Raw genomic sequence first — 13,910 nt, 5'->3', positions numbered from 1 at the left:
AAGACCAGCCTGAGCAAGAGTGAGAGCCCATCTCTATTAAAAATAGAAAAAATTAACCAGGTGTGGTGGAGTGAGGCTATAGTCCCAGCTACCCAGAAGGCTGAGGCAGGAGGATCACTTGAGCCCAGGAGTCTGAGGTTGCTGTGAGCTACACTGATGCCATGGCACTGTACTCAGGCCAACAGAGTGAGACTCTGTCTCAAAAAAACAAAAAACAAGCCGGGCGCGGTGGCTCACGCCTGTAATCCTAGCACTCTGGGAGGCTGAGGCGGGCGGATTGCTCAAGGTCAGGAGTTCAAAACCAGCCTGAGCAAGAGCGAGACCCTGTCTCTACTATAAATAGAAAGAAATTAAATGGCCAACTAATATATATATATAAAATTAGCCGGGCATGGTGGCGCATGCCTGTAGTCCCAGCTACTCGGGAGGCTGAGGCAGCAGGATTGCTTGAGCCCAGGAGTTTGAGGTTGCTGTGAGCTAGGCTGACGCCATGGCACTCACTCTAGCCTGGGCAACAAGCGAGACTCTGTCTCAAAAAAAAAAAAAAAAAACAGGGGCCGGGCGCGGTGGCTCACGCCTGTAATCCTAGCACTCTGGGAGGCCGAGGCGGGCGGATTGCTCAAGGTCAGGAGTTCAAAACCAGCCTGAGCAAGACACCGTCTCTACCATAAAAATAGAAAGAAATTAATTGGCCAACTAATATATATAATATAAAAATCAGCCGGGCATGGTGGCGCATGCCTGTAGTCCCAGCTACTCGGGAGGCTGAGGCAGGAGGATCACTTGAGCCCAGGAGTTTGAGGTTGCTGTGAGCTAGGCTGACGCCACGGCACTCACTCTAGCCTAGGCAAGAAAGCGAGACTCTGTCTCAAAAAAAAAAAAAAAAAAAAAAGATCAAAAAAAAAACAACAACAAAAAAAAACATTACCAGACTTCAAACTATGCTACAAGGCCATAGTAACCAAAACTGCATTGTACTGGTACAAAAATAGAGACATAGACCAATGGAACAGAACACAGAACCCAGATGTAAAACCATCTACCTACAACCAACTGATCTTTTGACAAAATAGACAACAATGTACACTGGGGAAAAGAAGCCCTATTCAAAAAATGGTGATGGGAAAACTGGATAGCCACATGCAGAAGAATGAAATAGAACCCCTACCTCTCACCACTCACAAAAATTAATTCAAGATAGATAAAAGAATTAGATCTAAGGCATGAAACCATAAGAATTCTAGAGGAAAATGTAGGAAAAACTCTTCTAGGTATCAGCTTAGGTAATGAATTTATGACTAAGATCCCCAATGGTAGTCATGGCAACAAAAATTAATAAACAGGATTTGATTAAAGTAAAAAGCTTTTGCACAGCTAAGGAAACAACAGAACAAACAACCTATAGAATGGAAGAAAATATCTTCAAGTTACACATCTGATAAAGGGCTAATAACCAGAATTTACAAAGAGCTAAAGAAAATCAGCGAGAAAAAAATCAAACAACCCTATTAAAAAGTGGGCAAAATACATGAGCAGAAGCTTCTCAAAAGAAGAAAGACAAATATGGTCAATAAACATATGAAAAAATGTCCAATGTCACTAATCATCAGGGAAATGCAAATTAAAACCACAATGAGGTATTACCTTACCCCAGTTAGAACGGTTTTTATTAAAAAGTCCAAAAACAGGCTGGATGTGGTGGCTCATGTCTGTAATCCTAGCACTCTGGGAGGCCAAGGCAGGAGGATCGCTTGAGCTCAGGAGTTTTGAGACCAGCCCGAGCAAGAGTTAGACTCTTTCCACTAAAAATAGAAAAAATTAGCCAGAAGTGGTGGTGCATGCCTGTAGTCCCAGCTCCTTGGGAGGCTGAGGCAGGAGGATCGCTTGAGCTCAGAAGTTTGAGGTTGCTGTGAGGTATGCTGACACCATGCCACTCTAGCCCAGGCAACAGAGCAAGACTGTCACACACACAAAAAAATAAAAATAAAAAAGCCCCAAAACAATAAGTGCTGGTATGAATGCAGAGAGAAAGGAACACTTATACACTGTTGGTGGGACTACATATTAGTACAACCTCTATGGAAAACAGTATGGTAATTACTCAAAGAACTAAAAGTAGACATACCATTCAATCCAGCAATCCCACTATTGAGTATTTACCCATGGGAAAAGAAGATTTTCCATCAAAAAGACACCTGCACTCAAATGTTTATTGCAGCACAATTCACAACTGCAAAGATATAGAATCAACCCAAGTGCCCATCAAGTCATGAATGGATCAATAAAATGTGGTATATGTATAACACGGAGTACTACTCAGCCATAAAAAAGATAAATACCTTTTGCAACAATCTGGATGGAACTGGAGACCATTCTCCTAAGTGAAGTACCTCAAGAATGGAAAACCAAACACCACATGTACTCACTATTAAACTGAAACTAACAAACCAGCACACATGTGCAACAGAGGGAACTAAAACTCAGTGGAAATCAATCAGGTGAGAAGAAAGGAGGGAAGGAGGGGAGGAGGGGAAGGAAGGGTGAAAAGCAAACCTAATGGGTACAATGAACACTATTTGGGTGATGGGCATACCTTTAGCCGGGACTCAAGCATTATAATAATGATCCATGTAACCTAAAACATTTGTACCCCCTTAATATTTTGAAATTAAAAAAAAAGCAAAGAAAAACAAATGGGTCTCATGAAAGGCCAGTGAATTTGCATTATTTTACATCTGTATTTTTTACACATATTATTAAAGAATCTCTGTGAGGCAAATATTATCATATCATAATGAAATAGAGGATCAAAGAAATGAAGTGATCTGCCTAAATTCTCACATCTAGTTGGCAGAGTAGATTGCATGTGAATCCACTTTAGCTACTCAAAGTCTCGTCCATGGAATAACATCATCAGCATCACCTGGGAGCTTGTTAGAAACGTAGAATATTAAGCACCCCCCAAGAGAATCTGCATTTTAACAAAATGCCCAGGTGATTTTGTTTGCATATTAAAGTTTGAGAAGTGCTACTTCACCCAAGGCTGTACTTTAATTTATTTAGAAAAAGAAAAGAAAAAAGACTTAAAGGGATTTGTTCTCCATGAAGCAATGACAATCTTTAACAGTAAAAGCATACTTTTTCATAAAAAAGATCAAAATATCTTTCTTAATGGGCATTATATAATTTGCCTTAGCTTTTTAAAAAATGATGTACTGAAGCATATGAAATAAAATGGCTTTTCCAAACTGCAGCATCACATAATTTGACCCTACAGCCACTTTTAAAATTATAGTCACCAAATTCAATATTTCAACAGAGAATGAAGATAAAAAGAGTTGAAGATAAAAAGAGTCTATAGCATTTTAATAACATATTACTAATCCAGTGCCTGAATACAGGTTATTTTTGCCTGTAGTTGATTTCTCTTCAAAAAATCAGAAGTTTGGGGATAAAGTTGATTCATTTAGCCAAGTTGTACCATTTTCAAGGACAATGTGGAGGTGATACACCAACTTACGGTAGCATCAAACGTTCTCTTTAGCGTAAGAAGTTCAAAAATGACGCAGCCTACTGCCCAGATATCAGACTTGAAATTGTATTTTACTCCTTGACAGAGCTCTGGAGACATGTAATATGGGGTTCCCACAAGCTGAACAAGAAAGAAAACAATCAAAGAATAACTTCCCTTCTGATGTAACTATATTAACATTTCAACAGCTAAATTAAATTTCCCAGGAACTAGTGATAACAACCATAAAACATTCATCAGTAGATTTCAAAATGGCTTTTATGAGATGATGCCATTATGGGGAGAAATTGTTTTAATGTCAAATCTCTTTGGCCAATTATAAAGGGGCAGTCTCTGTGATTAAAGCACTGCGGTAACTTGGGGGGCTCAATAGCTCTGTGATTTGTAGACCACAGAGGCTTTAGGCAATTAAGACCTACCAAAAACTTTGCACGGATACACACTTAGTGAAGTTCACCAATTGAAAAAAACCAAACACTGACAGTGGGGAAATAGTAATTGAATGAAAGGGTTAAATATTTTAACTAAAATACTAAATACATTTTAACTAATAAAACTTTTTAAATGGTTCAATTTGACATCTGTTAAACTAACATAGCTGGTAAATTTTTCTTTGAATTTGAAAAAGATTTTCTGAATTTAAGAATGGAATGGAAAATAAAAATGTCCTAAATAGAACTCATGCCTCTCCCAAGATCAGAGACAATGAATGCCCCAACAGTTCTAATAAAACTGATAACCATCTTCAATCAGCAAAGCATTTTCAGATGGCTTACATGGCATTTATAAATTTTCACATCATCCCTTCTTTGCATCTAACTGGCTAAAAAAAGTCAAGTCTTCATTTTATCAGATTGTTCTTGATGAGAAAAATCCATATAAGGATAAAATTGCTTCCTTAGAAGTTCAATTTGGGCACTATCATACCAAAAACTGAGTCCCTGAAGCAGAGACTCCCAACCCAGAATGTCTAATTTGCTTGCGGGCATATCTTGACATTATCAGGACAAAATTAATTTTATTAATTTACATTTTCAAGTTCTTTTAAGGACAGAACATTATGAAACCAGAAGAGTTAATAACTGGGTTTTATAATTCTTAAAAGCATGAGATCACTATCCTAAAGATCAAATTATGTCTACTCCATGTCTTTATCAAAATCAAGTAAGAAGGGAGCCCCGCAGATCAGACTATGTATGATATTAAGGAACAGATTGTTGTCTGGGCATCAGCCTTTATTTGTAATATAGGGCTTCTCTTTGAACCTGAAGAAGCATTCAAAGGAAACACAAAAAGAGATGTCTGACACCTTGAACTCAAACATTAAATAACAGATAAAGCAAAATCTACTAAAGATCTCAGACTGGAAAAAATGAAGCATTTTGTTGCTTTTAGAAAAGTCTCTAGTCAGTGTTAGAAAAGGTTATGAGGTCAGAGCCATAATGTGGACATTGACTCCAGAAAGAACACCTGACCATGTACATGCCTACTAATGAGCCCAGAAAAAAGACTTCTAAAGATTTGCATTATAAGTATGGAGAACTTACAAGAACGCGGAAAAAAGAGTGCAAGATTTAGGAGGTATGGCCAGGCGCAGTGGCTCCGCCTGTAATCCTAGCACTCTGGGAGGCTGAAGTGGGCGGATTGCTTGGGGTCAGGAGTTTGAAACCAGCCTGAGCAAGAGCAAGACCCCGTCTCTACTATAAATAGAAAGAAATTAATTGGCCAACTAATATATATATAGAAAAAATTAGTTAGGCATGGTGGCACATGCCTGTAGTCCCAGCTACTCGGGAGGCTGAGGAAGGAGGATTGCTTGAGCTCAGGAGTTTGAGGTTGCTGTGAGCTAGGCTGACGCCATGGCACTCATTCTAGCCTGGACAACAAAGCGAGACTCTGTCTCAAAAAAAAAAAAAGATTTAGGAGGTATAGTTATACCTCACAGTGCTGGAAGGGAAAAGAAAAAAAGAATTTAGAGTCAACGGCAGGACATACATACCGTCTCAGCCATGGAATACTCAGAATTAAGTTTCTTTGCTAGGCCATAATCTCCAAGTTTTATCAGGTTTGCCTTGGTCAGAAAAATGTTTAATGTCTTTATATCTCTGAAAAAAAAAGAAGATGTGCATATTAAGTCCGTATAGTTAATTGTTTTATTTCATCCCCCACCCTGCCCAGGAATAGTACAGAATAAAAATGAGTGTGTTACCATTGCTCAGATTCTGTTATGGGGTTCCAAACATCCCATACAGTGGTCACCACTTTCACATGCGGTTTACCATTGAAGAGGGAACTCAAAGGAGTAAAGGTAGAGAATTAACTTCATCCTCTATGGCTTCATAGCATAGGAATGTCCCCCAGACCAATGAAGCCATCAGGCAAAGTTCAGAGGGTGAGCCAAGGAAAATCGTGCTCTAGGTAAGCATAATTCCTGTAAGACACATTGCTCCTTCAATTACCACCTATACCTTGAATTAAGTGTTATCAAGGCAATTTTAACTTTTGGTGTCAAAAGTTTCAAATAATCTGTTCAAGAGAAGAGGCTGCATATCCCAACAACAACATGACTAGGCTGTTTGGATCATCTAAATAAAATCACTGGCTATTTTTCTAATGATGAATTACCAGTTTTGCCACATGTAAAACAAAATAAACTATGCCTGATTCACCCTGGCTTCCTTTCTTGAAAGATGTGAATAAACCAGAACAATACACCTTGTTACTTTCAAAAAGAAAACAACATGCAACAGTTGCCATTCAACAGCTATCAAGAAATAGATGATGTCCGGGCGTGGTGGCTCACACCTGTAATCCTAGCACTCTGGGAGGCCAAGGCAGGCGGATTGCTAGAGGTAAGGAGTTTGAAACCAGCCTGAGCAAGAGCAAGACCCCGTCTCTACTATAAATAGAAAGAAATTAATTGGCCAACTAGTGTATATAGAAAAAATTAGCTGGGCATGGTGGCGCATGCCTGTAGTCCCAGCTACTCGGGAGGCTGAGGCAGAAGGATTGCTTGAGCCCAGGAGTTTGAAGTTGCTGTGAGCTAGGCTAATGGTACTCACTCTAGCCTGGGCAACAAAGTGAGACTCTGTCTCAATAAATAAATAAAATAAATAGATGTTAACTGAATGAATAAGTCAATAAAAAAGAAACCCTATATATTGTAATTGCTGGCAATGGTCAATAGCTCACTTAAAAAGGGTACAATGATATGAAAATGTTCTTATAATGGTTCTCTTCTATAGCTAGAAATGAATGGAAAATTGTTTTTTTATCTCCAAAGATCTGGTGAGTTTATATAATTAATTGTATTAATTTTACTTAAATTAAAAGAACTTAATTATAGAATTAAAAACAATTACAAATTATTATTATTATTATTGCTCAGAGAAAACATTTACTATGAATTCCAACCAAACTAATACTACTTATCATAGTACCTTCTAGGCTTTACTGACATATTAACAAACTAAACTCTAAATATCTGTAAAAGAAATGATCAAGCAGTACTTAGGTATTGAGGAGATTCTTCCTAGATCACAAACATGTTTTCACTTCAGGAAGCAAGGTTATCATCCTCATTACTCACGCTTTCCCTTCCTAATTATATCAATAGAAAAACTATGAATGCTTCATTGAGCAAATAAAAGTGCTGATGGAAGGTAGCCAGGGTGGGAGTTGGATTGGTGGGGAGGAATCCATCCCATAAATTTTTTACTAATCACCTATGAAGGATTCCAGCTTTATGAATACAGCTCACTGCTGAAACAATCTGAAACAGGTACCACACCACCATCTGCAGAGACAAAATAAATTATATTTGGATTAGAAACAAAAGCTCCATTTAAATAAAACACACACACACACACACACACACACACACACACACAAAGGAAGCTGCAACCAGAGGTTATGATTCAACATGACTTAACATCTTTTGCTTGTAGGTTGAGTAGGCAAAGAAAAGTGTAGGGGTAAAAAATAAAAAAAGCAGGTTATCATAAAATAGTTCCAATGTTATTATGAAATATACTATGGTGCAGCAGATTTGTGGAAAGAAACCCAGGAAAAATGCAAAAGTATAGAAAACTGGGCATACCAGTATGCAGTAACAGAACCAGGAAAGAAAGCCCATAGAGAATCATGATGTGGAGGTAAAACATTTAGGAAGCAGCTAGAGAAAGTTTCCTTGTTAGAGGTTTCCTTTCTCATGAATATCAGAGCCTGGAAGAAGTCTGAACAAAAGGAAAAAAACACTCTTCACTGTTCGAAGAGTAAATACACAACTAGAATGCAAGAATTACAACATTATAATTCTAGCTTCCTGTCATAGAAATATGAATTACCTCTTCCTCAAACAACTTGTCCTTCTGACGAAGGATTTTGTCATACAGGTTCCCTCCTGCAATTAAACAACAGACAGGTTTGAATTGCTTCATATAGGTCAAAGCTTGGATCCTATAGCTAATAGGTTTTCTTTTTGAGACAGGGTCTCACTCTGTCACCCAGGCTGGAGTGCAGTGGCATGATCACAACTCACTGCAAACTCAAAGGCTCCAGCAATCCTCCTGCCTTGCCTCAGCCTCCTGAGTTCTAACAGAGTTTTAACAGGTGATACAAGGAAATGAAGTATTCTACTGTCTCTCCAAAGGAAACTACTTCTTCTCTCTTGGCTTTTCACATGGGTATAAAACTATTCCCATCACCCAGAATCAGAAATATTCTTCAAAGATCTCCCTCCCTAACAAAAGAGGATTAATACAAAAAAAAAAAAAAAGAATGACATTTTTAGGAAAAATGAGAGTAAAGGCCATTCTTATAGTTCCCAATTAGTGAAATATCTTCAAAATCAGATGATTTACTTTTCCATAGTTCCTTTTTTTTTTTTTTTTTTTTGAGACAGAGTCTCGCTTTGTTGCCCAGGCTAGAGTGAGTGCTGTGGCATCAGCCTAGCTCACAGCAACCTCAAACTCCTGGACTCAAGCAATCCTGCTGCCCCAGCCTCCCGAGTAGCTGAGACTACAGGCATGTGCCACCATGCCTGGCTAATTTTTTCTGTATATATTAGTTGGCCAATTAATTTCTTTCTATTTATAGTAGAGACAGGGTCTTGCTCTTGCTCAGGCTGGTTTTGAACTCCTGACCTCGAGCAATCCGCCTGCCTGGGCCTCCCAGAGTGCTAGGATTACAGGCCTGAGCCACCGCGCCCGGCCTTCCATAGTTCCTTTTAAGGAATCTTCAATATTTTTATAACAACTCTCCCAGTGTGACTATCAGAACATTTGGATTACACCTATAATGCAATGTTTTATACATACAGGATGTATATAAACAAATTCTTTTTCTTTCCACTTCACACTGAAAAGTTTTCCCAAAATTTAGGGTCCACTCCTAGACTGTTTCCAATAATTACTCCCTTTATTAATTGCTTCCTGTGAAATAAGTGTGAATTTGCTTTTCTCTTTCCTTTACCAAATAAAACAGACTACAAATGATCATGGTTCATCTTACTTTCCACCCGCAACTACAAATTACACTTCAGCCCTAAGTTTTTACAACTTCTCTTTCCCTGCAATGTACTATCTCAGAGTTTCTTTCTTTTCTCTCTCTCTCTCTCTCTCTCTCTCTCTCTCTCTCTCTCTCTCTCGTCATCTTACTTTCCACCCGCAACTACAAATTACACTTCAGCCCTAAGTTTTTACAACTTCTCTTTCCCTGCAATGTACTATCTCAGAGTTTCTTTCTTTTCTCTCTCTCTCTCTCTCTCTCTTTCTTTCTTTCTTTCTTTCTTTTTTTTTTTTGAGACAGAGTCTCACTTTGTTGCCCACGCTAGATTGAGTGCCATGGTGTCAGCCTAACTCACAGCAACCTCAAACTCCTGGGCTTAAGCAATCCTTCTGCCTCAGCCTCCCGAGTAGCTAGGACTACAGGTGTGCACCACCATGCCCAGCTAATTTTTTCTATATACACTAGTTGGCCAATTAATTTCTTTCTATTTATAGTAGAGACGAGGTCTCGCTCTTGCTCAGGCTGGTTTTGAACTCCTGACCTTGAGCAATCCGCCTGCCTCGGCCTCCCAGAGTGCTAGGATTATAGGCCGTGAGCCACAGTGCCCAGCCTCAGAGTTTCAATAAATGTATCATTTGTTCTAGTTCCTCCTTTGCAGATGCAAAGGACTTTAACTACTTAAGGCTTCTGTTACTTCAAAACTTTCTAATGTAATCTCAAATAGTTAGCATTGATCATGATCAGAATAAGAAACAATCATGTACGAGTCTAGACATGAAAGTTCTAAGTGAAGAATATGTTAGGACTTCCTTATACAGCTCAGGAAAGGACTTTGGGGCTTCTCTTGAGCAATAAAGATAGCGGCCACTGTAGCAGATATCAAACACTTGCCACATACCAAGTACTGTTCTATGGGCTTTAAATATTCATTTCATTTAATACGACAACCCTAGAAAGTAGGTACTGTTATCAACAAATCCATCTGAAAATGAAGAAACTGAAGCATAGAGAAGTTAAATTCCTTGCTCAAGGTTATAAGCTAGAAAGTAGTGGAAATTGGGATGTGGGTTCACAGTCTATTTTCTTAACAACTAGGTGATAACACTAACATACAGGCAAAATGGTCCAAAGAAATCAGAGATCAGATAAAGCCATGCTTTACTACATATCATTTTTACTCAGTTATAATTTTTGGTCCACTTTTCAATAGGACAGCTTTAGCCGAAGGCAATACAAATAAATATTATCTATAAGACTTCACTAAATATTGCACCAAATGGTGCCAAGCCACACCTTAATGACTAACTAATGTCATTTCATGAGCCAAAACCTTGAAAAATAAATGCAAAATCCAACTGAAGAAATAACTTGAACACAACTATAATCACAAGGGAGAATTTGAATATGCAGGGCAAAATCCCTCCCCTTATTTTGTACATTAATTCAAAACTCTCCAAGGCCTGAAATATTTCTCTTAAACTCTAGAAATCCATTTAAAGTTCTTATCACTCTATATGCCATTTCTTGTACTCTCCCCAAGGTAAGTATGAGCATAAGAATGTCTTGCCTGAGGAAGTCCCACTGAATTCTACCTTACCATTACAATACTCCAGCTCAATGAGTAGGGTGGTGTTGTCCATGAAGTGATTGTAGTAGGCAATAATGTTGTCATGCTGCAGCAGCGCCAGAATAACAATCTCATTCAAGGCATCACGACGTTCCTTCTCAGAGAGGCGGGTCAAATCAACTTCCTTCCACACAACCAGTGAGTCATCCTACAACAGAGACAGAGGTATCGTGCTTTCCTCTTGCCTGGCAGCAAATTAATTCACACCCTCATCTCTAAGCCTAGAAAGAAAACTTCTTAGAGAGGCAGAGACTGACTCCTTTTATTTTTTCCTTTAAACAGACTTTAGTGATAGGTTCTACATACAATTTAACACTATAATTTATTGCAGGACTGGAGAAAGTAAAGCATTAAGATATTATTATGTTGCTACACTTAATTTGTATGATGTCAGTTCCAGGTAAAAATATGGGTTGGGGGTAGATCTCAAAGATTCTATTGAAGACACTGTGACAGACTGCTAGTCATGATGGGGACTGCAGCAGGACTAGGATATCAGAGAAGTAGAGAACTGAAGGGCAGTTATCCACAGCTAAATGCAGATTCTTATAAAATTTAAATACTAAACTTGTCCCTAATTTTATAAATTTAGACTTCTCTAGTCATTTTTATTTACCCTTTCTGGTTAAGAATGTCATGCCCCCCCGCCCACAAAAACAACAAAAAAACAAAAACGAATGTCATGCCCCATTTGCAACTCTGTAATCTCCTGTCACACTTATGTATCACATTTTCCTCTATTCCTGAAGACTTACTTGCAGCTCCCAATGTCTACTCTCCTTTATATCTTTTTTTACTGACACAGGAGCAGCCACACCTATATAACCCTCCCTATACTTTTGAATGCCTCTTCAGGGCCTTTAAAACTGTTCTGAAAAGATCCTGATGAATCTTTTACTGTACATTTATTCAATGCAACCGTCCCTTAATGTTCAGAGCTCATACACTGAAATGATATTTATCCATTATTTTCATTTACATATATACACAAATTAAATACTGTTTGTTTACTAACATGGCTAACTTGTTTTCCCATTGAAATATAACCTTCTACAGGAAAAGGGCTGCTTCTAATCAAACCTTTGTAAATTCACAGATCTAATAAATATTAGGTATGGATAATGCTATGCAGTTCTGGGGAAGTGTAATCAAATTTAACTCAAAACAAACTTAGTACTCAAGTTCAATAAGATAACAAAGAAAAGGCATGGGCAAAAAGATGTGAGACTTTAGTTCTAGGCCAAGATTTACTTCTAACTTAAGTGGGCAAGTCATAAAAATATACTTAATTTCTCTAACTAAATAATATGAATACTAATGCTTATCTCTTCTTTCTCATATTAAATGCAAATAAGAAAACAGACTACAAATAATAACAATAACTCTGACATCATACATTAATGTGGCATTAGGATAAAAAAATAACACTTAAAAATATTCTCTTGCAATCAACTCTCTCCTCCATCTTTCAGCCTTCAAAGTACGCTGGCTTAGAACACCTACCAGAACTGCAGATGGATCACTAATGGCTGAATCATCTTCAGCAACCCTAGCAAGTTCTCATTAAATGTTTATCCCAAAGCTAGAGTTTTAAGACTTTAGTGATCAAGTACACTTTACGGTTAGTTTTTGAAAGTAGAATCACCACTGCAGGGTTCTACATTAGTCTACATTCTTAACTTGGGATTCAGTAATCCACTGATCTCTCCAAAGATGTGAATATGTACAAACGTGAATGGACGCAGGGAAGATTACTTTGCTTACATGAGGGCCTCAAAGGGGTTCTTGTCCCTCTAAAAATTTAGAACGAATGGCTTAAAATATACCAATAGAGTATTTCCCATGCATAAACCCTGCAGAATTAACAATGAGGAAGAAACTGGCACACAATGATCTTCCCAATGATTTTCAAGAAGAGCCTCCAATTGAGTGATCACTTCTGAACTTAACATAATGACAAAGACAGCGGAGTTGCCACTAGTATGGGAATTTAGAAGCTATGCCCCTCATCCCCATCCCAATCTTCTAGAGGATGGAGGTTAGGCAACAGCATTGAGAGGAAGGAAGTTTTGGCAATACCTCACATTCGTATACTACTTTAATTTACACTTTGCAAAGCACCTTCGTTGGATTCTCAGGATAACCTTAAAAAAACAAGATGATTTTTAAGGCAATTATCAGTAAGCCCACTTTATAGCGGGGAAACAAGCTCAGAGATGGTTCGGTGACTTGCTCAGTTCCCATGTTAAACAAAAGTGACCAGTTAGTAAAACCAATGCTCTAACCAATTCCCAGCGCAGGTGAGTTGGAAGAGTGGTGGAGAAGACGCTAAGACATATACCCTACGAGTGCCTAAACACTAAGTGAGAAAAGGCTCAAGACACGGGGAAAGCGGGCCCGGGAAGGAGGGGCTCGGGGCGGCCCGGCAGCGCCGGGCAGGGCGGCGGGAGCCGAGGGCCGCTACCTCGGTGCGGCGGTACAGCGTGGCCTCCCCGAAGGCGCCGCGGCCCAGGACGCGGATGGGGATGTAGTGCAGCTCCTCCTGCTCCGCCGCGCCGCCGCCGACCCGCGGCCCCTGACTGGCTATGGGCCCAGGGCCCGAGTCCCCGCCACCCCCGGACTCGCTCCCAAAGTCCGAGTTGATGGAATCGCAGTGTCGCTCGTACTCGCCCAGCACCGACATGGCGGCGGCCGCGGGCCTTCGGGACCAGCCTGCGTGTCCCCGGCGGCACTGGCCGCGCTGCGACCCGCTCGCCTCAGACACCAGCCTGCAGACCCGTCGGCCCGGCTACCCCGTGAGGTTCCATGGTGGCTCCTGCCCCCTGACCCGGAAGCAGCTTTCCGTGCTTCCGGCCGGGCTGAGTTTCCTCCTCCTTCGCTGGTCCAGTTGATTAGTCTAGCGGCCGAGGCTTCCCGCCCTCTGGGCTGGCCGGGAAAGTGAGGGGGCTGGAGTTGGCGGGCGTGTGGTGAGGACCGCGTGGAGCCTAAGGCCTCCCGCAGGGTGACGCCCTCCCGGATTTATAGGCCCTCCCCCGCATCTCCGTCCAGGTCCCCGGTAGAGCTTCGAGGTCTGGAGGTCGTCCAGTCTCATCTTGGTGTCAGGCCTAGCTCAAGAGGATGATTATGAAGTAGTCTCTTCCAACATTAGGGCTCTTGTTTAGAGAGGTAGTATAGTAATTAAAGCTATTAGAGCCACCTTGCCTTTACAATAAAGAAAAAAAAAGTATTAGAGCAAGTTGAAAT

At 39.9% G+C, this 13,910-nt stretch overlaps 1 protein-coding gene across 3 annotated transcripts in view; it reads right to left on the bottom strand.

Moving 5' to 3' along the window:
* NEK9 (NIMA related kinase 9) overlaps positions 1 to 13,509 on the bottom strand; it is a 47,356-nt gene extending 33,847 nt beyond the window's left edge. Inside the window, exons 1-6 of one of the 3 annotated variants that reach the window (XM_012742220.3) lie at positions 13,132 to 13,509; positions 10,638 to 10,815; positions 7,879 to 7,934; positions 7,258 to 7,328; positions 5,532 to 5,637; positions 3,521 to 3,652 (exon numbers count right to left, since the gene is read on the bottom strand). In XM_012742220.3, the coding sequence (XP_012597674.1) occupies positions 3,521 to 3,652; positions 5,532 to 5,637; positions 7,258 to 7,328; positions 7,879 to 7,934; positions 10,638 to 10,815; positions 13,132 to 13,350 (762 nt within the window). In that variant the 5' untranslated portion in view covers positions 13,351 to 13,509. The remainder of the gene's footprint in view (positions 1 to 3,520; positions 3,653 to 5,531; positions 5,638 to 7,257; positions 7,329 to 7,878; positions 7,935 to 10,637; positions 10,816 to 13,131) is intronic. The other 2 variants (XM_012742236.3, XM_012742228.3) reach the window with 2 other exon arrangements.
* Between the last annotated feature and the right edge of the window lie 401 nt (positions 13,510 to 13,910).

Source organism: Microcebus murinus, chromosome 6 (genome assembly GCF_040939455.1).
Source record: "Microcebus murinus isolate Inina chromosome 6, M.murinus_Inina_mat1.0, whole genome shotgun sequence".
Classification (NCBI taxonomy): Eukaryota; Metazoa; Chordata; class Mammalia; order Primates; family Cheirogaleidae; genus Microcebus; species Microcebus murinus.
This window is presented reverse-complemented; position numbering and strand designations above follow the sequence as displayed.